This window comes from Mustela nigripes, chromosome 1 (assembly GCF_022355385.1).
Source record: "Mustela nigripes isolate SB6536 chromosome 1, MUSNIG.SB6536, whole genome shotgun sequence".
NCBI lineage: Eukaryota > Metazoa > Chordata > Mammalia > Carnivora > Mustelidae > Mustela > Mustela nigripes.
The window spans coordinates 242148092-242175201 of record NC_081557.1 but is presented as its reverse complement, the minus strand read 5'-3'; the positions used below and the strand labels follow the sequence as shown (position 1 = coordinate 242175201).

The 27110-nt window shown below is 38.1% G+C and overlaps 1 protein-coding gene across 4 annotated transcripts in view; it reads right to left on the bottom strand.

Annotated features, from left to right (window-relative positions):
- ATP10D (ATPase phospholipid transporting 10D (putative)) overlaps nt 1-27110 on the bottom strand; it is a 104461-nt gene that overhangs the window by 49803 nt on the left and 27548 nt on the right. For all 4 annotated transcript variants that reach the window (XM_059383416.1, XM_059383429.1, XM_059383422.1 and 1 more), the window contains exons 3-9: nt 25558-25752; nt 15343-15547; nt 13152-13237; nt 4841-4947; nt 4425-4556; nt 3892-4019; nt 3521-3773 (exon numbers count right to left, since the gene is read on the bottom strand). In XM_059383416.1, coding sequence (XP_059239399.1) covers nt 3521-3773; nt 3892-4019; nt 4425-4556; nt 4841-4947; nt 13152-13237; nt 15343-15547; nt 25558-25752 — 1106 coding nt within the window. The remainder of the gene's footprint in view (nt 1-3520; nt 3774-3891; nt 4020-4424; nt 4557-4840; nt 4948-13151; nt 13238-15342; nt 15548-25557; nt 25753-27110) is intronic.

Below are 27110 nucleotides of genomic sequence, written 5' to 3'. Positions count from 1 at the left end.
AGGAGACACACTTGCTGAGCCAAATGTGGGGACTCCCATCTCAAGGACTGGGATAGGAAAGGGTGGTACTAGCCCTCTTAAATACTCCTAATACAAAAAACAAGGCAGTGCTTTCCACTGTACATTTTGTGAAACATTACTACTATAAGATACTTCTTCAAAACAGGGATCTAGAGTCAAACATTATGGAGGACACAAATCTCACAAATGGGTGTGAAAGTTCAGCTACACTGAGGTGGATTATTTATATACATGTTGGCAGTTATTATAGTGCAATATAGCATAGCCTCTAGAAGTGCAACACCCATGGTGCACAAACAGTTCAGTCAGGGTAGTGTAGGATTTTCAGTCACTTGGTACCTTCTCTGCCTAAGGTAGAGAAAAGAGAACAGAAAGGTAGTCATGAGGAAGTCTTAAGAAAAATGGTTGTAAAAACAAAAGCACACCATAATGCCACTAAATATATATATATATATATATATATATATTAATGTGTACAAAAAAAGACTCAAAAGAAATGTACAAAAGTGCTAACTGTGGTCCACTCTGGTGGGCATTATTGATGGCTTTTAAATTTTCTTCTTTTAGCTTATCTGGAATTTTCTACAATATTGCTTTGGTAACAAAAATACACTGAAGAAGATGAAACAATGCAGAGTATCAATATATCCAATATGAATAGCTATTTTTTAGATTTCTATAGTGATTATGCAATAAATATTCAACATTTTATTCCTCGCGTTCACAGGTAACAAAACCCAGCTTAAAAAATACATGTGCCTAGGGGTGCCTGGGTGGCTCAGTGGGTTAAGCTGCTGCCTTCGGCTCGGGTCATGATCCCAGGGTCCTGGGATCGAGTCCCATGTCAGGCTCTCTGCTCAGCAGGGAGCCAGCTTCTCTCTCTCCCTCTGCCTGCCTCTCTGCCTGCTTGTGATCTCTTTCTCTGTCAAATAAATAAATAAAATCTTAAAAAAAAAAAAATACATGTGCCTAGGAGGGTGCCTAGGTGGCTCAGTCAGTTAAACCTCTGCCTTTGGCTCAGGTCATGATCCCAGGGTCCTTGGATACAGTCCCACATTGAGCTCCCTGCTCGGCATGGAGCCTGCTTCTCCCTCCACCTGCTCTGCTGGCTGCTCTCCCTGTTTGTATTCTCACTCTCTGACAAATAAATAAATACCATCTTTAAAAAAAAAAAGATTCTTCCTCTCCATCTACCCCTGTCCCAACTCATGAATAAAATCTTAAAAATACATATACACATATATGTATGCATGTATGTATGTATATCTAGGAGAAAATAGTTATATTTTTCAAAATTTTGGGCCGGGTTTAACACTACTGACAGGAATTATAATATTCGTAATCTTATTAATATTCATAATAGCTGACAAGATTTAATAAACATAAAAATTCTGACAAGTTAGAAACACCCTAAGAGACCATGCTAGACAGAATTCTAAGATGGCCCCCAAGTTTCTGATCCCCCTGACCGGAACATACCTTCCGGGTACTATGGGGTTTCGCTTCTGTGATTCACTTATGTTAGATGGAAACCTTGGGAAGATTTTGCAGATGTGACCAAGCAGCTAACCCAGCTGAATCTGAGTTAATCTAAAAGAAGACTATCCTAGGTAGATCTGATCTCATGAGGTAAAAAGAAGAGTGACAGCACTTCCCTGAAGTCAGAGAAATTCAAAGCTAGAAATTATGCTGAGGCTTTGAGGAAGCAAACTAGGACGCTAGGAAGAGGCTATCTGGTAAGCAACAGTGGGCCACCTCTAGGAGCTCGGAACAGTCCCTAAATTTCAGACACTTGGAACAGACACTAAATTTCAGCTTGGTGACAGACCCTGAGGGGGGATGCCACCATCCAACACCCAGGCTCCAAGCCCCACAAAAGCCATGAGACAGTATATTTGTGTTGTTTAAGGTCACTAAATTTGTCATAATTTGTTATCTGGCAGTAGAAAACTAATACAGTGATAAATGAAGAAGCAGGAAAACACTCATCACACACAGAAGGATAATATCACAGGGACAAATTATTTAACATTCAGTTCAATACAAGCCCCCTAATGAACATGCACAGTGGCCACAGACAACCTAGACTGAACAACGAGCTGAACGCCAGCCCTGCCTTAATAGATAAAATCTTCCTACAAAATAGGGAAAGGAAATGACCACTGTACCAAGGAAATTCAAAAGGCCAATGAACACATAAAAAGTTAAGCATCTCATTGCTAATCAGAGACAAATTAAGGCAATGAAGTGCTGAGTAGACAAAAATCACACAGATTAAGAGTAACTTAATCCCATTATGGCTGGTGTGAAAAGCGGGTATTGTTTTTCTGGGTGGTAGAAATGTAAATCAGCACAATATTTTAGAGGTAAATTTTGTAGGATCTATAAAAATTTTATATGTGCATTCCTCTGGAGCCAATAATACCACTCTAGAAAGGTATCTCATAAAAATAAGATATGTACAAACATGTATGTACAAAAATGCATACTACTTGGTGAGTTTTCTTTTACATATCATAATCTTTAATTATGTCTCCTTGCCTTAAACTCTAAAAGCTACATGAGATCAAGGGACTTGTACCACAGATTAGGTGCTCACAAAATTTATGTTGAATGAGTAAGTGATAATTGAGTATGTTCACTGAAAGTATTGTTACAATAGCAAAGTAAGCGTGACCACATACAGTGCAATACCATGCACTTAATGTTAAGTTATGAGCTCACTCAGAAAAAAAAATCCATGAGATAGTGTTGAATAAAACAAGCAAACCGCAAAAAGAAATAATGTAACTGTTCTAACCTGTAAAAGGGAAAATGTGCAAATATGTATGTTCACATATAAAAGAATATGGAGTTATATGTTCATCAAATTGTTAATGGTGGTTAACCTCTAGAGAGTAAGGTTTTTAATTAGTTATGGGCAGTTCTCAGAACTATTTTCATAGGAGTGCATATTACTTTTATAAATAACAAAATTAATGTAGTTCAGTTCTTTAAAGAAAGCTTGCCATTTGTATTATTTACTTAGCCTCAGAAGTTTAGCTCATTATATTTATTCTTAAACTATGTGTTCTTAACCAAGAATCAATGGATATCTATGGCTAAAGGAAGATGTAATGGGTTAGGGAGAAGATGTACCCCTCCCTCTGGAATTATTTTCAAAATATTTCTTATGGAGATTCAGTTGTTTCATTAGATTCAAAATATTTCTTAGGGAGATGGTCATAGTTTCATTAGATTCTCAAAGTATCTATAATACTCTATTCTCACTGTACCTCATCTCCCACCTCCTACTGCTATTAGTAGGATTTTCCTCCCTTTTGAAGAAACTACGGCAGTAGACCCCTTGACTCTGACCTACTAGCTTTTGAAAGCACAATGAAGCTTAATGCCTCTTTTGATGAGGTACAGCACCCATATGCTAGAACTATCAAAGCTTTAACTGGGTGCCAAAAATGACCAATCTTAGGGTTGGTTTTCACAGAAACCCAACACTCACCATTTTCTTCATGGCAGTAATCGAAGCCTGCCACACTACATCTTCGGAAAACCATCTTATTCTCAGTTAGAGTTCCTGTCTTATCAGAAAAGAGATACTGAATCTGTCCAAGATCCTCGGTGATGTTGAGGGCTCGGCACTGTACGGTAGAATCCATTTTCTCATTGTAGAAATCCACATCACTTTGAATAAAATATATCTGTCCAAGCTTCACGATTTCAATGGAAACATAGAGTGAAATGGGAATCAAGACCTAAGAGGAACCAAATAATTTAAACAATGTCAGAGGGAAAAGGAAGTTTGAGAAACCAAATATAGTTGGGTAAGTAACAAAGATCTTAAAATTCTATGATGAGCTCAAGAGAAATTACCTGTAACAAAATGATCATGGTCCAAAACATATAGAATCCTGCCAACACTGGTGATATGACATGTCCGTCAGGCTCAGGGATATTAAAAAACATTATGTTTTCATATCTACTCAACCAGATTCCATGCCCTTTCAAAAAACACACAGACATGAAAAGGATAGTACATATGTATTATGTAAATATAGAACTTCATTCCTAAATAAGAGTATTTATTTTGGATGAACACCAATTGCTTATTTCTGAAAACAAAATGAAAAGCAAAAGGCTCCACATTCTCCTGTCTCGGTCTCTCTTCAAATCTCTTCCCAGGTCCCTTTCCTACTGTGGGCACATGTAACTGGCTATCATCAACATTAATGCCTTTCAGATCACAAAATGAGAAAGACAGAGATGTGAGGGAAACTATTACTGGCAAATAAAAATCTCCTTTGCAGAAGTCAAATATTCATAAATATTTTGAAAAAAAAAAAAAAACCTTCAAATAAAGATCTTGCTGAAAAGAGGTCAGTATACAAAACTCTTATTTTACCTACCCAATGCACCAGTTAAACACATCACAACCAAAAGTAGGACACACCAGAGGACATCTGTATTTGCTCTTCTTTCTAATTTGCTGCGCTTATACCTTGGACCACTGTTGTTCAGCATTGCTTTGGTTTCATGGCCTACACAGGTAACATGTCAGAAAATATGCAAATTAAAGCCAGATAGCAAGTATCATGTTTTTAAGTCTCTGTGACAGATGATTTAACAAAGAGTAGTTGCATGATATATTTTGCTAATTTAGTTTGCTTTTGCGATCCATTTAGAAAAACAGAGACCAAGGATTAAGCTTATCAAGACAAAATTTGCTTTCTGCTTTTGTAGACTGCGTTCTGAATAAACAGAAAATATTAACTTGAAGAAAAACACAGAGGAGACAACCGTGAAAATGAGGAGTGTCACTAACCTGCATAAACTACAATGCCCGCCACGGCCTCTGTGTTTCTAATGGTGCATCCTCTAAGTAGTAAATTTTCTTTACTGAGACCCACGCGTTCTTTGTTGGAATGTTCTCTATAAGAGAGCACAGAGATTCATTTTTACATAGTAAAACTGGGGGGGAAATAAATAGCAAACATGGGGATGCAAAAATAAAAATCATGGATTTTGAGGTTTTTTGACTGGAAGTATTCTGTCGAGCAGTTCACAAGAAAGGTTTCAAATCTCTGGGCCATTTGTTTTTGTTATTTTACTTTGGCTCAGAGAAAGATGCAAAAAGTTTCAATTACCATTGTTTTCCATTATTCACCGATTGTCAACTTTTACAAAAACTCAGAAATATTCCAAATAAGTAACTGTTACTCAAGTACAAACTGTATTTCAGGTAACTTAGTAACAGACAAGGATAAAGTTCTTGATACGATTAGGAAATTACCATTTTCGACCTGGATGGAATCAAGGATTGTTCTAGGCCATGGTAACCTGTGCTGCTAAAATCATTAGGTGACAGACTGATGAGGAGTTTTATAATAAAAGGATAAGATAGAGAACACCAATCTTAACAGAACTACCAATGCAACAAGGGACATCACAGGCCTCCAGATAGTATGGAACAGTCTCCAAAGGGTCCTAATCAAGCCTCTGTAACAGAAAATCAACCTAGAGACTATGGCATCAAGAGATCTGTGAAGACTTTGAAATTGTATGCAATATTTCCTGCGTGTGTGTATATGTGTATATCTACGTCTACCTCTGTAGAAACAGAAACTATTTCTTGCATCAGATTTGAAAGTGCCCCTGGAACCCTCTGACACTGTTGGTGGGAATGCAAATTGGTGCAGCCACTTTGGAGAACAGTGTGGAGATTCCTTAAGAAATTAAAAATAGAGCTTTCCTATGACCCTGCAATTGCACTCCTGGGTATTTACCGCAAAGATACAGATGTAGTGAAAAGAAGGGCCATCTATATCCCAATGTTTATAGCAGCAAATGGCCACAGTTGCCAAACTGGAAAGAGACAAGATGCCCTTCAACGGATGAATGGATGAAGAGGATATAGTCCATATATACAATGGAGTGTTATGCCTCCACCAGAAAGGACAAATACCCAACTTTTGTATCAACATGGATGGGACTGGAGTAGATTATGCTGAGTGAAATAAGTCAAGCAGAGAGAGCCAATTACATATGGTTTCGCTTATTTGTGGAGCATAAGGAATAACACAGCGGACATTAGAAGAAGGACAGGAGAAGGGAGTTGGGGAAAATCAGAGGGGAAGATGAACCATGAGAGACTGTGGACTCTGAGAAACAAACTGAGGGTTTTGGAGGGGAGGGAGGTGGGAAGTTGGGTGAACCTAATGGTGGGTATTAAGGAGGGCACGGATTGCATGGAGCAGTGGGTGTGGTGCATAAACAATGAATAGACACCAAAAAAATAAAATTAAATTTAAAAAAAAGAAAAAGAAAAAGGAAAAAAAGAAAGTGCTCCTAGACAGTTTACAGGAAGTCAGAGGGCCGGAAAACAAGGTTCACCACCACCACAAGGATGCAGTCTGCAAAATCTAAGTGCAGTAAACCGCAGGCGAAATGACCCTGGCTTATTCAGCAAATGGACGGCAAGGGGGCACAGGGAGAAGCAGGGAGGACTCAACTCGGGAAGAAGGCAAGCGGCTCAGTCTAGAAAGGGATACATTCTACAGGCTAACTGGCCTAATTTCTTGGGAGGAAAAATTTAGAGACGTGTCAACCGTTAAATGAAATGGGCAGACCTTGTTCGGATCCTGGTTAGGATATCTAACAAAAAATTTTGATATCTAGAATATCAACAAAGAAATTTTTGAGATAACTGGAAAAGTCTGAACAAAAACTAAGTATTAAATGATAACAAGAAATTATTCTTTATGTAGTTAGGTGTGATAATAATGTTATGGTTCTGGTCCTTTACTGCTATGTATTCCTAGTGAAGTATTTACAATGAAATGCAAAGAGGAAAGAAATAGGAAGATAATTAAAACAAAGTTGGCAAAATTATGAAATAGTTAAAACTGGGTGAGAGCCTTTGGGTGTTCATTATATTTTTTCTTCCAGTTTCTGCATGCTTGAAATTTTCTGCAATAAACAATTTAAAAATTATCAAAGTAATAGTTGATTAAGTTATAATAGTGGCAAAAATTGAAAAATAACTGGAATTTTTCTTAAATAAGCAAAAAGTAATGTATTTCACCTATTTTGAAAATGCCCTCTTAATTTCAGAATTAAAATTAGACTGTTTTCTAAGCAATATATTCAGTCATTAAGTTGTTTCTTTTTTCTTACATATAGGAAAATTGTTATCTGGAATTGCAAGGAAAAAAAAATAACTCTTCAAAGAAGGTTTCATACCACAAACGACAAAGAAAATTGATTTGTCCCTTCACTCCTGTAATTTGTAAACATCTTCTTTAAGAGATGTTTACATTCTTTCGTGTATGTGGTTTTATGTACAGACAACCACAGAGTCACAGTGAAGGTCAGTAGTATCCTTGGGCTTAATTTAATTCTACTTCCTGGTTTTACAGATGAAGAATTTAAGTCCCAACATTCACATTTCATGTAGTATTCCCAGACAAGGACCACACAATCCTCATCAATCTAGGATTCACTATCCCCAGAAACTTCGAACCTATTTAACATACACAAGCATTTCCAAAGTTTCTCGGTAAGATTTTAGATTCCCCCCCCCCCCCGCCCCAGGATCTTTATTTTTCACCATTACAGCACTCTAGGTTACTGTCATTAGATCAAAGCCTAACTCCCATCCTAGCTGTGTCTGCCCGGCATTAAACAGGTTCTGCCCTTGATAGGTATATATTTGGCACTAATGATGTGGGACCTTTGGACTCTATATGAAGCACGGACTGTCCACACAGAGCTCTCATCCATTGAAGAAGCTAGGTTACATCTGCCACATGCCCAGCACTCCCACTCAGATGCTGGGGACAGACAACCACACACAGTCTTGGTTCCTTGTGGTCTAAGGGGAGGCAATTGATAAAGAAATATGTACGTGTGGGGCGCCTGGGTGGCTCAGTGGATTAAGCCACTGCCTTCAGCTCAGGTCATGATCTCAGTGTCCTGGGATTGAGCCCCGCATCAGGCTCTCTGCTCAGCAGGGAGCCTGCTTCCCCTTCTCTCTCTGCCTGCCTCTCCGCCTACTTGTGATCTCTCTGTCAAATAAATAAATAAAATCTTAAAAAAAAGGGGGGGGGGGAGCGAGGCTTAAAAAAAAAAGAAATATGTAAGTGTAATACAATTATTATAGATATTATTACGACAGAAATCTGATATTCAGTATAACTGTGGGCACAAATAGGGAGAATGTCAGTTCTGCCTGGAAGTAAGACTAGAAAAGTCACCATATGAAAGCGAGCATCTCAATTTTGGTTGATTTTAGAAAACAGACCACAGAGCAAGTAAGGGATAAGAAGCTAGTCTGGTAGATAAAAATAATTCCACATAAAATCATTGTATCTACCTGGGCTGACTCATTCAATGCTTCCCTGCACGTTGCAGAAGCCAGCTCTTAATTGAGGTGTTAACAGAGCAGACCCAGGGAAGTCCAATCACTGAGGGAGGGAGAGGAAACAGGGAGCCATCTTTTGGATGTAGATTCCAAGAGGAGGGCAAGTCCAGTGGTCAGACCATGCTAATCAGAAAGTAAAGCACCACACCTGAAATAGACCCATATCAGAGAAGCCCAACGGGAATGTAAAAAACAAAGAGCAGGCAAACACGGCATTAGGGAATCTGGAGTCAAGTGATAACTGGAGAGTCAGGAGGTTAATGGGGCCCTAGAACTAGGTAAGGGCTCTGTGGCAAGACTGAGTACCCACAACAGCAAATGATGTTCCAATGTGTCTTGTAAGAAAAAAATCATGTCCGACGTGGATGAAGAAAGAAGCTGACAAGGTAGACCAGGACTCCAGTTTCAGAAATTTGGTTAAGAAGCTCACTCACTCATCTGCTTCGCATCACTATAAATTAGCTTTTATTTTTAAGAAATTATATAAATCAAATCACATAGTATATATTCTTTTCCACCTGGCTTCTTTCACGGATGAGCGTGATATTCTGAGATGTACCCATGCTGTTGCATGTATCACCAGTGAATTCCTTTTTGCTGAGTAGTATTACATGGTATGGATATCCAATTCGTTTATCCATGTACCTGCTGATGGGCATTTGGGTTGTTTCCAGTTCTGGACTCTCACAAATAAAGCTGCTATGAATATTTGTGTGCAGGTTTTTGTATGAAGAAATGTTTTATTTTCTCTTAGCTAACTCCCTAGAAGTGGAACGGCCAGATCGAACAGTGGGCACATGTTTAACTTTTTAAGAAACTTCTAAATTGTTTTTTAAAGTGTACTTTATATGGTCCCACAAGTGGTATATGGTACTTTATATGGTCCCACAAGTGGTATATGGGTGTTCTGGATCCTCTACACACTCACCAGTGCTTCTACACTTGGGTCTTTTTAACTGTAGCAGTTGTAGTCTTGTGGTTTTAACATGTATTTTTTCACATAGCTATTTGTCATCTACATAGCTTTTCTAGTGAAGTGTCTGTTCAAACTTTTTTTAACCATTTAAAAGACTGTAGTGTTTGTTTTCTTATTACTTAGTTTTGAGATGTCTTTACATATTCTGAACACAAGTCTTACATCTGATGCATGCATTACGAATATTCTCCTCTTAACAGTGTCATTGAAGAGAAAGCAGTTGTAATTTTGATGAAGTTCTTTTTTTTTTTTTTTAGATTTTATTTATTTATTTGACAGAGAGAAATCACAAGTAGATGGAGAGGCAGGCAGAGAGAGAGAGAGGGAAGCAGGCTCCCTGCTGAGCAGAGAGCCCCATGCGGGACTCGATCCCAGGACCCTGAGATCATGACCTGAGCCGAAGGCAGGGGCTTAACCCACTGAGCCACCCAGGCGCCCCGATGAAGTTCTTTTTTGTATTTTTTGTCCTTTTCTGTATTGCGGTTTGGGTCTTGTATCCAAAAAATCTTTGCCTAATCTAAGGTTTCAAAGATATCCCTTATGTCTCTTCTTTGTGTAAGCAGGGTTACATTTAACCACAGGCTCCATTTTTGGTTAAGTTTTTTTTACACGGTTGAGAGGTAGGGCTTGAAGTTTATTTGTTATAATGTGAACATCCAATTGTAACAGCATCATTTGCTGAAAACAGTAATCTTTCTTTACTAAATTGCTTGTGTACGTTTGTCAAAGGCACATTAATGGATAACAAAAACCAGTTGCCTGTAAATGTGTGGATCAATTTCTAGACTCTATACTCTTCCAATGTCTTCTGATCTCCTGGTCTGTCTTTATGCCAAAACAACACTAACTTGATTACTGTACCTTTATAAGAAGCCTTGAAATCAGGTGGTGTTAGCCCTCCCACTCTGTTCTTTTCAAAGTTGTTTTACGTTAACATAGGTCCTTTGCATCCCCATATAAATTTTCAGAATAAACTTGATTTCTTTAATTTTTACTTCTATTTTTTATGTGATGTTAGTCACCATATAGCACTTCATTCGTTTCTGAAGTAGTGCTCCATGATTCATTGTTTACATACAACACCCAGGGCTCCTTGCAATCCGTCCCCTCCTTAATACCCATCTCTGGGCTAAACCACCCCCCCCACCTTTCTCCCCTCTGAAACCCCCAGTTTGTTTCCCAGTGTCCACAGTCCCTCATGATTCATCTTCTCCTCTGGTTCCCCGCCCCCTTCATTTTTCCCTTCCTAATGTCCTCCATGCTATTCCATATGTTCCACACATAAGTGAAACTATATAATTGGCTTTCTCTGCTTGTCTTATTTCATCTTGCATAATCCCCTCCAGTTCCATCCATGTCCATGCAAATGATAGGTATTCGTCCTTTCTGATGGCTGAGTAATATTCCATTGTATATATGAACCACATCTTCTTTAACCATTCATCTGTTGAAGGGCATCTTGGCTCCTTCCACGGTTTGCCTACTGTGGACATTGCTGCTAAGAACATTAGGGGGCATGTGCCCCTTTTCATTACATCTGTATCCTTGGGGTAAATACCCAGTAGTGCAATTGCTGGGTCATAGGGCAGCTCATTTTTATCTTTTTGAGGAACCTCGATACTGTTTTCCAAAGTGGCTGCACCAACTTGCATTCCCACCAACAGGGTTCCCCTTTCTCTACGTCCTCTCCAACATTTGTTGTTTCCTGCCTTGTTAATTTTTGCCATTGTAGCTGGTATAAGGTGGTATCTTAATGTGGTTTTGATTTGAATTTCCCTGATGTTGAACACTTTTTCATGTGTCTGTTAGCCATTTGTATGCTTCCTTTGGAGAAGTGTCTGTTCATGTCTTTTGCCCTTCTTTTAAAAAAAAAAAAGACCAAAATACACAACAACAACAACAAAAAACACCCCAAAACCATGTTGGGATTTTGATTGGGATTACACTAAATCTACAGATCAATTTAGAGACAAACTGACACCCTAAAAATATTGAGTCTTTCAACCCATGAACAACATACATCTTTCCAACTATTTAGGTCTTTAATTTCTCCCAGCAATGTTCCATGGTTTTGAGGGTGCAGGTCTTTCACATCTTTTGTCAGAATTATCCTCGGGTATTTCATTTTTTCTGATGCTATTATAAGTTGTATTTTGAAAAATTTCAATATATGGTTGCTTATTGCTAATATTTAGAAATACAATTGATTTCTATATGTTGATGTTTCCTACAACACTGTTAAATTCACTTACTTTTTTTTAACATTTTATTTATTTATTTGATAGAGATCACAAGCAGGCAGAGAGGCAGACAGAGAGAGGGGGTAGGGGAAGCAGGCTCCCTGCTGAGAAGAGAGTCCGATGTGGGGCTAGATCCCAAGACCCTGGGATCATGACCTGAGTGGAAGGCAGAGGCTTTAACCCACTTAGCCACCCAGGCACCCCTAAATTCACTTATTAAATTCTTACACATTTTATCAGATTTTCCACAAAGAACATAAAACCATCTATAAATAAAAGGCAGTTTTATTTCTTTCTTATTTGATAGCTTTTATTGCCTTTCCTTGCCTGACTGCACCAGCTAGAACCAGCTGTGCAATCTTGAATAAAAGTGGTAAGAGTAAATATCCATGTCTTCCTCCTGATCTAAGGGGAAAAACATTTAAAAGCCTTTAGTCTTGCACCATTAAGAATGACTCTAACTGTAGGTTCTTCATAGATGCCTTTATCAGATTGAGAAAGTTCCTTTCTATTTCTAGTTTGCAAGAATGGAAGTTAGATTTTGTCAAATGCTTTGTCTACATCCATGGATGATCATTAAAGTGGTCTTTCTTTTTCAATTTGTTAATTATGGTTTATTAATATGGTAGATTACATCACTTGATTTTCTAGTATTAAATCAACCCTGCATTTTTGGAATAAGTCCCACTGGGTAACAATGTGTTATCCTTTTGACATTGTGGGGTTCGATTTGCTATAATTTTGTGCAGAATTCCTACATCTATGTTCATGCAGAATACTGGTCTTTCTTTAAATGTCTTTGTCTGCTTTGGAATCAGGGTAACTCTGGTGTTGGAAATTTTCTCTACCATTTTCTCTTAAGATCACCACTATGAAGCAGGTCTAATTGTTTCCTCTTAAATTCTTTCCTCTCAGGAAACTGAAGCTTGAAAAGAGTAAATAACTTGGTTCAAGGCATAAAGCACTTAAGTAGCCAAAGCTATGCTGAAATTAGGTAAGACCTCAAATTCTAGCATACAAGGGACATACATGCCACGAGATGTCTTCAAAATGAACACTGTTATGACTTCCCATACTTTTTCTTACCCATGTTCCAAATCCTTGGCTAACTTTTGCCAACCAGAAATATCCACCTGGTACTCTAATTCTGCAGGAGGACACTATCCTGTCACCTAGATTGCCAGTTCTTTCCAGACACCTCCTTCCAAACACCATGTCTTAGGCTTACTACAGAGATTGTGGAAAACATTCTCACACTACTAACAGAGACTTTTTACAATTTTTTTAAGAACAAGATTTTCTTATTGTTTTTAAATCACACATAAGTAAATATTTAACTAAACGATTAAGATAAAGCTAAATTAATAGATGGCTAAACACATGGCCTTTGGTGATTTAACTTGGATATACAGACACAAGAATTTTACTGAGTTAATTAAATATAATTGCAATACACAATTTCACTCACACCAAGGAGGGTAAGTCATGTATCACTCACAGATAGCCTCGGAATCTGTTCAGGTCATTATTTGGACTTTCACATTCTATCTTACTGGAGAATTTCTCTGGATCAACTTCAGAGTCCTAAAAAAAAAGATAAGTAACTATTTATACATGTAAAAATCACAACACATGAAGAAGTCAATGTCAAAAAGATGACAATTTTATGTATACCACTTCATTTGCATTAACCATATATGTGTACATTCTGAGCACATATACATTTGATCCCTGAAATTTTTATTTAAAAATTTAAAAATAAGCTGGACATCAGCATCTTAAAAAATTGATTTTTAAGTGTTTAATCCTCCCACCAGCTCTTTAAGATAAAACCAATTCATTCTTGCCACAAAATTTATGTCACCAATTACCCAAATGAATAAAATGAAGAAAAGTACAGGCATAATCACAAATGACTGAGTAGGACTGGGCCGGTCCCAGAACATTCATAGGCATCTACTGGTAATAAGAAGGTCCGAATCATACACTGGAATCCACGCAGGACTCTGCAAAGGAGACCTTCTACTCCTATAGCAAACACTCTCTTACACAGAAAGCACTGAAAAGCTGAAGATACTCTGTTGTTATTCTTTAATCATGCAGGAAGTGTCTGAGATTAAGCATATAAATGAACATTCTGAGCACATAAATATTTAATCCCAGCATACTTTATTCAAAAATTTAAAAATAATCTGGACAGCAGCATCTTACAAAATTCCCTAATGGACTGAATGAGAATTTAAGAATGCTTGATAAAACCAGTGAGCAAATAAGCAAAGTGTGCTTCTAGAACACAGGCATGGATTCGCGAAGAATAAGCCATGGGAACTTTATCTCATTTCCTTGTTTTTCTATGAAATGTTTGCCTAATAAAAGAAATACTACTGATATAGCTTGTAATGTATTAACATACCACAGCAAATGTATGAAAAATCTGAGTTATATAATCATATGATTTGATTTGTTAATCAGTTTTTGAGTTCTTCTGATGTACTAGAATCTCAACTGTGTACTTTAAATATATTAATTTCTTCTTTAAACCCCCATGAGGTAGGTGTTATAGTTAGGTCTAATTAACAGATAAAGACAGAGAGGCACAAAGAAGAACAATAATTTGCTATAGGTTTCCACGCAAGGCAGTGTTTAGAAACAGGACTGCAAACCAGGTCATGGGATTCCAGAGCACTGACCCTGAACTGAACCCAGCTGACTCTAACTGAACCCAAAGAGTGATGATTAATCAACAGACGTCACCCTCAAAGCTGGTACTTACACAATTTGAGAATCTCAAATTGTGTAAGATTTTTACCAATGTTTTAGTTACATAAATGCTCACAAAAGTGACAATGACAAGCTGAGAGGCATATCAATCACAAGATCTAAATTAAATCCAGACACAGAGACATGGCCCACTGTTCCGTCAGAGTATGAAATTTACTAAAGATCAGGGCATTTATGCAGCTAAAACACTTTTTAGTTTACTAGACGAAGGAAACCTGACTTAACAGTTGAGTTTTAAAAAGATCATTAAATTTTAAAATAATACTTCATCTAAAGTGTTTCCAGAGAAAGCGAAAGGAAACTGGCATGTAAGCAGTATCCACGCATGACATTTTTACGTATATTACTTCATTTACCTCTCACAGCAAAGCTATGAGGCAGACACATTATTTCTATTTTAAGATAAGCTGATAAATTGAATAAGTGATTTGCCCAAGGTCACAAAGTCATTAAACAGCAGAGCAGGAATTCATTCAAACTCATGTTAACATAACTTTCAAATTCTTATTTCCCTCATCACAGCAGGATTTAGAAAGGTCTAGAAGCTCTGTGGCACGAGAAGCTACACGAATCTCAAAAGGTCCAGGTATAGTTGCAATTACAGATTTTAGGAACAGAAGGTGGTTATTTCCACTGCAAAATAATTCTCCAAATTGCAGAATAATTCCGTTTCCTTTAATTTAGTTCCAAAATATATAGGATTGCCAGACTAAAATATGTGAACTTCAAAGTCATTCTATTCTATTATCTATAAAACACTTCCACAGATAGCTGGAAATGGATTAAGTCCTCTGGGATTCTATTTTGTAATTGTAAACATGAATTTAAAAATTTCCTTATATGTACCTGGGAAAATCTTCTGAAAAGAAAAATGTTAATAAGTCACCAGCTGAGAACACATTATTTACCTGCTCTGCATATCCCCGAACCACCTGCCTCTGTTTTAAATTGCTCTCTCCATCAAGCCCAGAAGTCTCAATGTGACAGATTCCATCTGGATCAGTAGAAAAAAGTAAGACCATGTCTGCAGGAATAACCTCATTACAGGAAAGGCGAATAAAGTCCCCAACAGCAACATCCTTCCAGCATTGGTCGACATATTTTTTCTCTTTCCTGACATCGGGGGAAACAAAAGCGTAAAGAGGATATGAAGATAGAAACATACGTAATCTTATTTTTTAAGTTGTGTGTGTAATTTAAAGCATGGTTAAAGAATTAGGGTGAATTTTAATCTACTAAATGTTAAAAGGGAAGGCAGAGAAAACCCAAATTCCAGAATTTGCTTCACCTGAAAATTTAGTTATTGAGCTCATGAAACCTATTTCTCAGCTCTTCTGTCCCAGGAGATTTTGAATTATTATGCCGTTTGAGTGTAACTGGAATAAAATGAACATCTGCTGGGTTAATTCACATAGATCTCAATCCCTGGGCACTCATTCTTGTTGCAGGTATCAAGGATCCGGAAATGCACCAGAAACATGCACTCTCAGAGCGCTTCCTGTCTGACTGGTAGAAGGAATTAAACAAAACACCAAAGAAGTAAAATAACAAAATGAATAAAATACTCGACATTTTAAAAATCATTATACTACCGTGAACACCTCTAATTATCACTTAATAGAACTACTGGTAAAACAGTCCTGAGTCCGCCACAGCTGGTCGCTAGAAAGAAGGATGGAAAACATTAACCCTTTTCAAAAGTGTAGTTTGCCCCCATATATATTCAATTTTAAAGGAAAGATACATCATTCGAGGTTGTCTTGCTTTAAATACCCTGTTCTATGTTAAAGTTTTTGCCATACTTCTCATGCCTTTTCATACTAACCTGCCTGAACTGTGCTTCAGAAAGCATTTCCTTAGAGTAGAACAAGGAAATCTGTATCACGGAATATCCTCTAGACGAGTTAAACAGCATTTCATATACAATGTCACCAACCAATATCAGGAAGGCTGTACCATTCCCCTACTGCCTACCAAATAACCATAAAGAACTGGTATTTGTGACAAAAATACACTTATTTCAAAAGTAAAGATTTAGTTCCAATTATATTTGTGGAGCTAAATATTCAAACTCATTGTCAAAGATGCCTGGGAGATAGCTATATTTTAAATTATGCATCAGAATAAATAGAAATGCCACCTTAGGCCAACACTTGTATACTTTCTGCTCTATAGAATTGTATCAGTTATTTCAAGAAATATCTAGCTTCAGGGGCTACTGAAGAAATACATTTTCAGGGCTTATTTTCCCCAAATATCTAATGCACCAGATTGAATCCAACTAAAGGAAATCCTTGATTACCTAAAGAGTTGGTTAGTTCATGGAGAAAGGTAAAATCAATGATTTTGTCCTTATCATTCTTTTTTCTAGAGTTTGTACAGACCAGTTCACTCTTCATGGAAGAAAGTAAGAGAGAACATCCAAAAACACAAGTATGGGTCATATTTCAAAGGTTCAGTTCTAATGAGTAGTGATTCAGTTCTATGAGTAGTGATTTCATTCCATAGAAAATGAAGAGTCACAAGGTTCACCTGAAGAAGAAGGATGTGATACTACTTCTATTTACTAACTCCTGTAACAGAATAATGAGTGGACTTTGGGTGTCCAGCTAGTTTGATGTAGGAATGGCCAAAACCAATGTAAAATTATTTAAATAATTCAGGAGAAGGAGGAGGATGGTCAGAATTGAGGAGGTAGCAGCAGGGATAAACAGAAGAGTAATTCAAGACATATTTGGATTTTTTGACTTCCTATATGTTTTAGGACTTACTACACCACATTTTATGACTGGACTACATGCAAAGGTGTTATCAAGCATGACTCTACAGTTTCTAACTTATATGATGGGATGACGAATGGTGCCTTTCACTACATCTCAAATTTTCGAAGCAACTGATGCGTGAGAAGGCAGATAATAAACAGAGATTGGAAAGCTTTTATCTGAAGCAAGATGTGAAACCGAGGATGTGCAGGAATTTGAGGGTTCTGATCTTATGCTCATGGGTCCAGACAGAAATGTGGGCAGGTGACACCAGGTAAGGACATGAGATTCCTTACAGAAGGAGACTTTAAGGTAATAAAGGAGTGGAAGAGCACCCAAGAGAAAGTAATACCAGAGAAATCTAGGGAGAAAGAAACTTTAAATAGGGAGTAATCATAGTGAAGTTGTAAAGGGGCCAAGCCTATGGCATTCCGTGATTAGGATGTCTGTTGACTATGGAAAAGGCTGATAGAGTGAAATTGTTGCTGGAAGTGTGAAAAAGGAAGTGAGACCTCCATGAATCAGAGAGTGAACAGAAGTTGAAGAAATAGAATATTTCATGTTTCTCTATGAAAGGAAGTTAGGGTAAAGGTAGTCACTGCAATGAAAGGTAAGACAAAGGATAAAGGATGAGATTAGCTGGAAAGGAGTCCATGGAACAGGCAAGGTAGAAGACAGAGCACTGAGTGGGGAATGCTGGTGGAGGCTATGACGAAATAAGAAATGAGATTAACAAGAGAGGAAAGGACTCCTATTGCAATAAAGGGAGTAGTTGCCTCTTCCTCGGAGGTCAGAAGAAAGTTGAAAGGTGAAAATGTGAACGATGCAGAGTAACATAATTCATGCTTCATGGCCTCTACTTTTTCTATGAGGAAAGCTACAAGGAAAATTTGCCAAGAATTTGTAAAGATAGTAGGAGAAGCCAGACTTGACTCTTAGGGTTAGGAATTTTATTTTTCTTTCAAGCATAAGAAGTACAATTCCTCTCAAGGACAAGTTTATTTATTCTACATTGGAACCAAATTTAAATGACGTCAATTTCATAATTAATTTCATTTTTCCCTATTTGGAGTCTACACCAGGATTTCAAAAAACTACCTAATTTGCTCAACAGCTAGCTACTCCAGGTCAATAAACATTACAGACCTTAATTTATGCCAGTTACTATGTTAGGTGCTAAGAAGACACAAATGGCTAATATACCGTCCCCACCCTATATAAGTTATGATTGAAATTAGAAAAAGACACACAAAAAGTACTTTCATAAAAGAGAGCTAAGGATGCCCAGTTTACTACAAGAGCCAATAGTTGGGGTGTTTAGGTGGTGAGGAGGTGAGTTTTGAAGGATGACTAAGAATGACTCAGGTGAAGAAAGGTGGGGCAGTGTATCAGTCAGGGCACAAAGACACAGGGCAAGAGAGAGCACGTGTGTGAAAGCAACTGCCAGCCAGTGACAATGCTCACTGCCACATTTAACTAGCTCTGAAGATTTCTCTTGTGGTAGACTCAAAATGAGACCATCCTTGTCCAATAAAGAATTAAAACTAGTAAGCAGACCTTCTTCTCCCACAGCCTGAATGTTCAGCTAGAATTTCTTGCATCTGCTTGATTGTTTGTGCTTCTGAACTACTCTCATTGGACAGAACGTGGCTCTCACAATCCCTCCTTCAGGCAAACTTCCAGACCCATTTCACTCCTTTAAGAGTTCAAGATCACACCGCTCTGCTGCATAAGCCTTGGGAAACATAGGGAAGGGCATGCTGGACTATTAACAGTGATTCCACTGGAGTGGGAGGTGGGAGGTCGGGGAGGGGTAAGAAGGAAGGGTGGAGAATATAAACTTCTACTTCTTGTTTTAACAAACTTAAAGAGAGAAAGAGCAGAATTATGAACAAATTTTTCTCTTTGATTTTTTTTAGCATTTTCCCATAAAATGCTTAAAAATTATAATGAGCAAATAATGAATAATCATTGCATATAACAGCAAAGACTTATCAGATGCTTGATATTCACCAGCTGATTTAATTTTTGTATCAATGTTATGTGGTTGGTTCTGTAATGAACTATGATCCCTGACCCCCCCTTGCCTTTACAAATGAGAAAAACTGGTTTTGGCAAGTTAAGTAACTTGCTCAAGGTCAAGCTTCTAAGCGGTCCTGGGATTTAAAACAAAGCTGGTGGCTCCAGAGACCATCTCTCAAGAAGCAGACTTTACTTCAGCTATAGTCACTTAGTACTGACCACCAAATAAAAAATGTTTTAGTTGTATATTAGAAAGCGAATTTGAAGAACCATCACTTTCGAAAACATCACACAAAAGGCTGATTACCTTAGAAGGCCACTGATATTTAATCTTGTTTTAAGAAGCATGAAATTTTATAAATTTATGAGATTCATGAATTTATGAGATAACCCTAAAGGGTTAACATTCACCAGTATTTTGAAGCTCCTAAAATCAAGACAGTGATTTTTAAAGATCAAAAAATAAGGTAGGGTTCTGGACGGAAGGCACTGTATCTATTTTTTTTAATCCATTTTTCCTTTAAATCTCAAGCTCTCAGTGCCTACAACACAGTAAGGCACTCAAATTTCTTAAGTGATTAATAGTCTTGTTTTCAACACACTTCTATTATCCTTGCAACAGAACTTAAAACTTTATAAATGACTGTCATTTGAAAAGCAATATTGAGAAAGTTAGGTTTTCCGTAATAGCTCATTCCAACTTAATTGAGGTATAATAAAGTTTAAATGTTTAATTCCTATATTAGTGTTTATTTCCCAAGATATTTGCCCAAAGACAAGCACCGTGTGAAAGACCACATATTACAAATAAGAATCAAATTATCTCCACAGAAATGTTAATATGCTTCTTCCAAAAGCTTGCACAATTTAATGGCTTCATACTTTCACCTTAATTTTGTTGAGGAATAATTTGTTCTCTAAAGTGATGGCTTTGTATTTCACAGGAATTTAAGTTAGTATATTTAAATCAACAAGGCATGATCTTATAACTTACCTTTACTTCCTTTTAACCTTGTAATTTGTTCCAAGAACAAATTCTTGTTCTTGGAGAAAGGTATTATTTATTCTGTAATACCAAACAAAAGCAAATAACATAGACTAACAGATAAAAGGACAAAGAGTTATGAGATTCTATTATGAAATGCAATTATGAAGTGGTATTTTGGGAGACACCTTAAACATTTGAACAGAATGTTGCATCTTATCTGTAAGTTTATATGCTAATCATCTAAAATAGATCTGGACTATGTCCAAAAGGACACCTGAGAAAAAAATGATGCCGGGTCTCCCACTACGCAATTTTAATCTTTAAAATATCATGCAGTATCCTAAAGAGTTCTCAAATATAGATTAAATAACTTGATAATGTGGCAAACTCCAGCTAACAGTTACTACTAAACTTTCACTTAGCACTTAGAAAGGGCTAGATTCTATCGCTTACTGTTTTATTACTATTATATTCATAATGAAGGGAAGTGGGGTTTATGAAATTTGCCGAAGGCTAAATATAGCTATTGACTGAGAAAATCAGATTAGAACTTATTTAGAACTTAGAAAAGCAAACAAACACAATGACCAACTTTAAACTAGCACTAAAGGTCAATAATCATTTATAGACAAGAACCTGTATTTAAAAATACATATAAGAAGCATTCTTCCCATTGGCTCAATTTGGTATTGCTGGGTAATTTTCAAATTGGTTGAAATCTGAACCTTGTTCATCATATAATCATTTTAAAATACTATTTCCTAAGCTATTTTGGGGGGTGGGTAAGACTGTATCAATCACACCTCTCTATCTCTGGCATATGAGGAAGACATAAATGTCATCAAATGATGCATAGCAGTGTTTTAGTAAAATGCTCATGACTTTAAAATGAAAACCATGAGCTTTTCCTATTATTTTTAGTTTTCCACATAATACATCAGTTTTTCTGGTTAGCTTTAGATCAGACATGAGTATCAGAAAATGAAATAGACCCAATTTTTCCTTGTCTGAGTCCCATCATCTTATAAAGGAGAAAAAAAAAAGTTAGTTTTGTTTCCAGATCTTTAAAATGGATATTGACAAAGTCACTGAAGAATTCTAGTAATGAACAGAATTCAGAATTCTTCAGGTTTCAGCTTAAGTTTCTCTTTACAGAGAGCAGCATGCCCCAACCATTTCCTCTGTGGCTCACATAAAATGGAAGACAATTCTACTATCAGGATAAGACTCTGAGTTACTTTTCTCCCTAAAGTAAATAAAACAAAAATTCCATCATCTAGTAGAACTCTTGGTCAGTCAAAAGAGCCTTAAATTTGTTCAAGATATACTTTTTTAAAAAAATATTTTATTCATTTATTTGACAGACAGAGATCTCAAGTAGGCAGAGAGACAGACATAGAGAGAGGAAGAGAAGCAGGCTCCCTGCTGAGCAGAGAACCTGATGTGGGGCTCGATCCCAGGACCCCGGGATCATGCCTGAGCTGAAGGCAGAGGCCCTAACCCACTGAGCCACCCAGGCACCCAAGATATACTTGTTATTAGAAAACTAGACTTCTGAACCTAAATGTCTTTTGTTCAGACTTGGTAACTAGAAGAGAAGAAAATCTCTAGTCTGACCAATTTAGAATTACAATCTTAAGAACGTAGAGTTGACACAAGAACACTAAAGTTGATCCAAGAAATGTATCAAATACTCTTGAGATGTCAGAAGAAAGAGGGGCAGCATCTGTCTAAGGGAACCTGTCAAGTCAACTCAGAGGCTGAAGGAGGTGTTTGCCATCCTCTGGGTTCAAAGCTCTGACTTCTAGCTCTTCCCACTCTCTCTCCCTTGGGGATTTAAGTCAAACTCCTCACTTCAAAATCTCTCTAACCAGACTGATGACTTCAAAATTTCTTACTATAGCCTTTCCATCCAACTAGAACTCCCGTAGCGTGTTCCTATTTGCCTGTGAGGCATTTCCACTGGATGCCTGTCTCGCTCTCATTTCCAATTCATCCTGCCTGAGGTGAATTTAATGCTCCCTATTTCTATCAGTGGTACTTTCATTCTCCAAGGCTCAAAAGTCAAGAAAGTTCACCAAATTTAATTGGGCTCTTCTTCACAGCATCTCTTCTATGAACCCCTTCCTGTCCCTTGCACCTACCCCCAGTAATGCCCTGGACTGATTAAGAGAGGTATATCTACCCCATTTGTAGAGGCTACTCCCAAAACTCGAGCAGACCAATATTCTTAAAGCACAGCTTTCATCACATTCCTTCTCGGCTCAAAAGATGGAAAGGAGCAAAGGGTAGGGGAGAGGGTGTGGAGAGAGAGACAGACAGACACACAACCAAACCAAGAAACAGACTCTTAACTACAGAGAACAAACTGATGGTTACCAGAAGGGAGGTGGGTGGGGGATGGGAGAAATCGGTGTTAGGAATTAAGGAGGGCACTTGTGCTGAGCACTGGATGATGCACGGAAGTGTTAAATCACTACTGCACAAGGGAAATTAGTATTACACTGTGTATTAACTAACTGAATTTAAATAAAAAGTTAAAAAAAAAAAAAGATGGATTCTGTAGAGGGCTGCTATAAAGGAACAGGCTTGAGGGATTGGGAAACTTGACCCCGGCAAAAGGGCCCACGGTAACCCCCAGGCTGAATATAGGCAGGCCCAACAGGGACCCCCCCCTGAAAATATCCATAAGCCTTAACTGAACAATGAGCTACTTAAAACCAGGCCCAATTACCAAAAAAGGGAGAAATTCCATATATCCCCAGACCTCCTCACCTTCCCCCTTTAAAAACAACCCCCCACCCGCTGCCTCATGGCAGACAGTGTCCCCCCCCCACCCCCATCCAGCCCGCAGCTCCCTGTGGTGTACTGAATAAGCTGCTGTCTCCTGTGTTCTGCCTCAGGTGAGTTCTTTCATCGCCCACACCACACCCCACATTCGGGGGTTTCTGTCGGATCAGGGAGACACTGCGGATTCTCTACCACTAAAGGAAAATATCTGTGATGGTTAATTTTAAGGGTCCACTCGACTGGGGATGCCCAGACACACTGGTTAAACATTACTTCTGGGTGTGTCTGGGAGAGAGTTTCTGGGAGAAATTTGCCTCAAATTGAACTGAGAAAAGCACAGGGCCTTCCTCGGTGTGGGTGGGTATCATCCAATCCCTCGAGAACAAAAAGGCAGAGAAAAAGTTGAATTTACTCTCTGCCTTCCTGATGCTTGAGCTGGGACACTCATCTCACCTCGGCATCCCCGGCTCTCCGGCCTTCAGACCGGGACTGGAATCTAGACCATCAGCTCTGCGGCTCTCGGGCCTTCACACCACATTGCTGGCCTTCCCGAGACGTCAGCTTGCGGACATGGGGCTTCTTAGCCTCCATTATCACGTGAGTTGATTCCTGATTATAAATCTCATTCCTGTTGGTTCTATTTCTCTGGACAACGCTGATTAATACACTGTTCAAGGAATGGCCTGGTGTTGGAACTCCCTCCACAGGAGGCCTCAAACTCCCTCTCTCTTCATTTCTCATCACTGCTCCTATAGCTGCTTGCCTGCTCAGACCAAGTCAGTGCACTCAGTATCCTCAGAACACTGCACAAGCCTGCCTACCCCCAATATGGGGGGCGGGGGGTGACATCATAAACTTGTTTGTAAAGCAAATAACATCTTAGATTCAGAATTTCACACAACTGTCCTAATGATGACTTTCAAAAAAGCAGATACATTTCTCATGAAAGGGGACACCAATTAATATCACAAACTTTGGGGATTCCTAGGTGGCTCAGTCGTTAACAGTTTGCTTTCGGTTCAGGTCATGATCCTGGGGTCCAAGGATCGAGCCCCGAACTGGGCTTCCTGCTCAGCGGGAAGCCTGCTTTTCCCTCTCCCATCACCCCCTCCTTGTGTTCCTCTCTCACTGTGTCTCTCCCCATCATATAAATAAATAAAATCTTGGGGAAAAAAAAATGACAAACTTAGTAATTCGTTTTTCATAAAAGTATGAAAAGTGAAAATTTCATTTCCATAAAGACATGGGAAATGTTTGTGGTGCAATATTAGGCTAAAACAATCAGAATAAAAATATATGGAGTACAATCTAAACTTTGTAAAACACACACAATGCACACGGAATTTAGAGGAAGAATATGGCAGTGTGATAGTTAGTCGTCTCTGAATACTAGTGTCATATGTATAACCTGTAAATGTAGATTTACAATATATGACACAGTTCAAAACTCACCTTTATAGACTATTCTTACCTACACAGTCTTTCTGTGTAATAAATACTGGAGATACAAGTCTCCGTGATAAGCAAATATGCTTCAGGAAAGACCTCCTATTATGAATGTTTTCTGCTGCTGCTGTGGGAGGGGTTTTATTATAGGCTTCTAATTTTGTATACAAAAAAGAACACTCTTCCCCATTTTTCAGTCCTTTTCCACCACGGATAGATCTTATGTTTTTCTTCTTTTCTATCTTGTTTTACATATCCATTCATATTTTTCATACTCCATCCTCTTCTTAATCCCAAACTTTAACATCCAGGATTAAAAAGCACCTCCTTGCTTTCCTTCTTATGAAGTTTAATTCTTTCAGATCCACTTGTATGTAAATTACAGATGCATTTGCTGTATCAGCTCCTGGACTGACAATGGCTAACAGAGATCTTTCTTGACTTATAAAAAGGGTTACATCCCAATAATCTCATTCCAAGTTGAATACACACGTGGAACACACACGTAATTCACCTAACCTAGCGAACATCATAGCTTAGCCCCCCCACCTTAAACATGCTCAGAATGCTTACAGAAGCCTACAGTTGGGTAAAACCATCCAACACAAAGCCTGTTTTTATCATAAAGTGTTGACTATCTCATTAATTTATTGACTACTATACTGAAATCGGGAAAAAAAAAAAAAAACCAGAGTGGTTCTATGGGTACAAAATGATCATTGTTTACCCTCGTGATCACTGGGCTGACTGAGAATGAGGTTCCCTGCTGCCACCCAGCATCATGAGAAATCTTACCACATAGCTAGCCCAGGAAAAGGTCAAAATCAAATTCTGAAGTAAGGTTTCCATTGAATGCATACTGCCTTTGAAACACCGTAAAGTCAAAGAATCCTAAATCAGACCATCATTAATCAGGACCATCTGTACATTTTGGTTCTACTAGGACCCCTGAATTAAATTCACTGCAGATCCTTAATAAATACTAGTTGTAAACATCACCACCATCACCATCCCCCAAAAGGATCCTGACCGCATGGAAGGGGGAAGAAAGCAGCCTTCTGCATGTTTCTAAAGCACACATGTGTACTCCCCAGCCCAGCTCCCGGTACACTTACCTACTGTAAACTTTAGTTACTAAATTGTTGATCTGTTTGTCAATTTTGTATTTTCGGTAATCTTCCAAACCATCTTTAATTGCAATAATGGTCAGGACCACCACCAGAGGCAGCATCGTGATTTCCTTTTGGAAGGCCTCTACCAAAGGCACCCAGTTCAAGACAGCTAGAAACAGGAAATATAAATTGGCAGCCCTGCAATCCAAACACAGATGAAAAGTGTTAACGAATCACATCAGTCTCTTCAATAAATGGTGCTGGGAAAACTGGACAGCTATATGTAGAAAAATGAAACTCGACCATTCTCTTACACCATACACATCAAAGCCTAAAGCAAAAGGGGCAGAAATATCTTAGGGTATTTTCCTCCATTTCCATTCGTCGATTTTCGATGCTACAGAGCAGAGAACTAGCTAAACCTAACATATCTGAACAACCTGTACCTCCAGTAGACATCCAGCTCATGGCTTTACTATAATAAATGCGAGGTAGTCTTTATTAAACACATAATAGTAAATACGAGTATGACAGTCTCGAGTCATGTAAAATATCAAGAGAAGCATCACAGGAAACACTATTTTCTTTTTTAAAGTTCAAAAAACTGGGACGCCTGCGTGGCTCAGTTGGTTAAGCAGCTGCCTTCGGCTCAGGTCATGATCCCAGTGTCCTGGGATCGAGTCCCACATCGGGCTCTTTGCTCAGCAGGGAGCCTGCTTCTCCCTCTGCCTCTGCCTGCCATTCTGTCTGCCTGAGCTCGCTCTCTCTCTGACAAATAAATAAAATCTAAAAAAAAAAAAAAACTTAGAGGAAATTCAATGTGAACACACTGTAGAGATAAATCTTTCAAAACCCCAACTCTCTAGCCTTCAGAAGCTAATTTGCATGTCCAAACACTAGATTCAGACAAGCCTTAGGATAAACAGAATCCTGAGAGGTTTTTTTCCCACTTGGGACCAACCGTTCTATTTCAGCTTTTATGAGATGAACTCCTTCAGGAACTTCTTCTACTCCTTTATTTTATATATTGAAATACTCCTCCATTGGCCCCTAAGGTAAATCCAAGTAGCCCATTTCCTTCAAAGAAATATAATCTCAATCCTGTATAGCTCCTTGAGTTTTTATTATATATTTTCCACATTAACCATTAAACTTCTCAAAATTAATTTACCCCCATTTCTCCTTCCTTACCTCCAACTCCTTGTATTCTGAAAATTTCTTTATTAACCCTTTTTGATACTTTTTTGGCCTCAATTATTACCATGTGGGCTGTACCTAAACCAACAGCACTGACCCTGAATTCTGTTTAAGTTTCAGATTCTAATTCCATGAACTGCCTAAGACTGCAAACTTCATAAAAGGCAGCACTGACCCTGAATTCTGTTCAAGTTTCAGATTCTAATTCCATAAACTGGACGAGATAGCAAACTTCATAAAAGGCAGAATCATGCATAGCATGTCAGGCCATGAATGCAGGAAATTCATATCTATATTTTAAACATACCCATCATTCCATTAATGTATGTGGAACCTATTTTACAGTGAATAATGAGAAT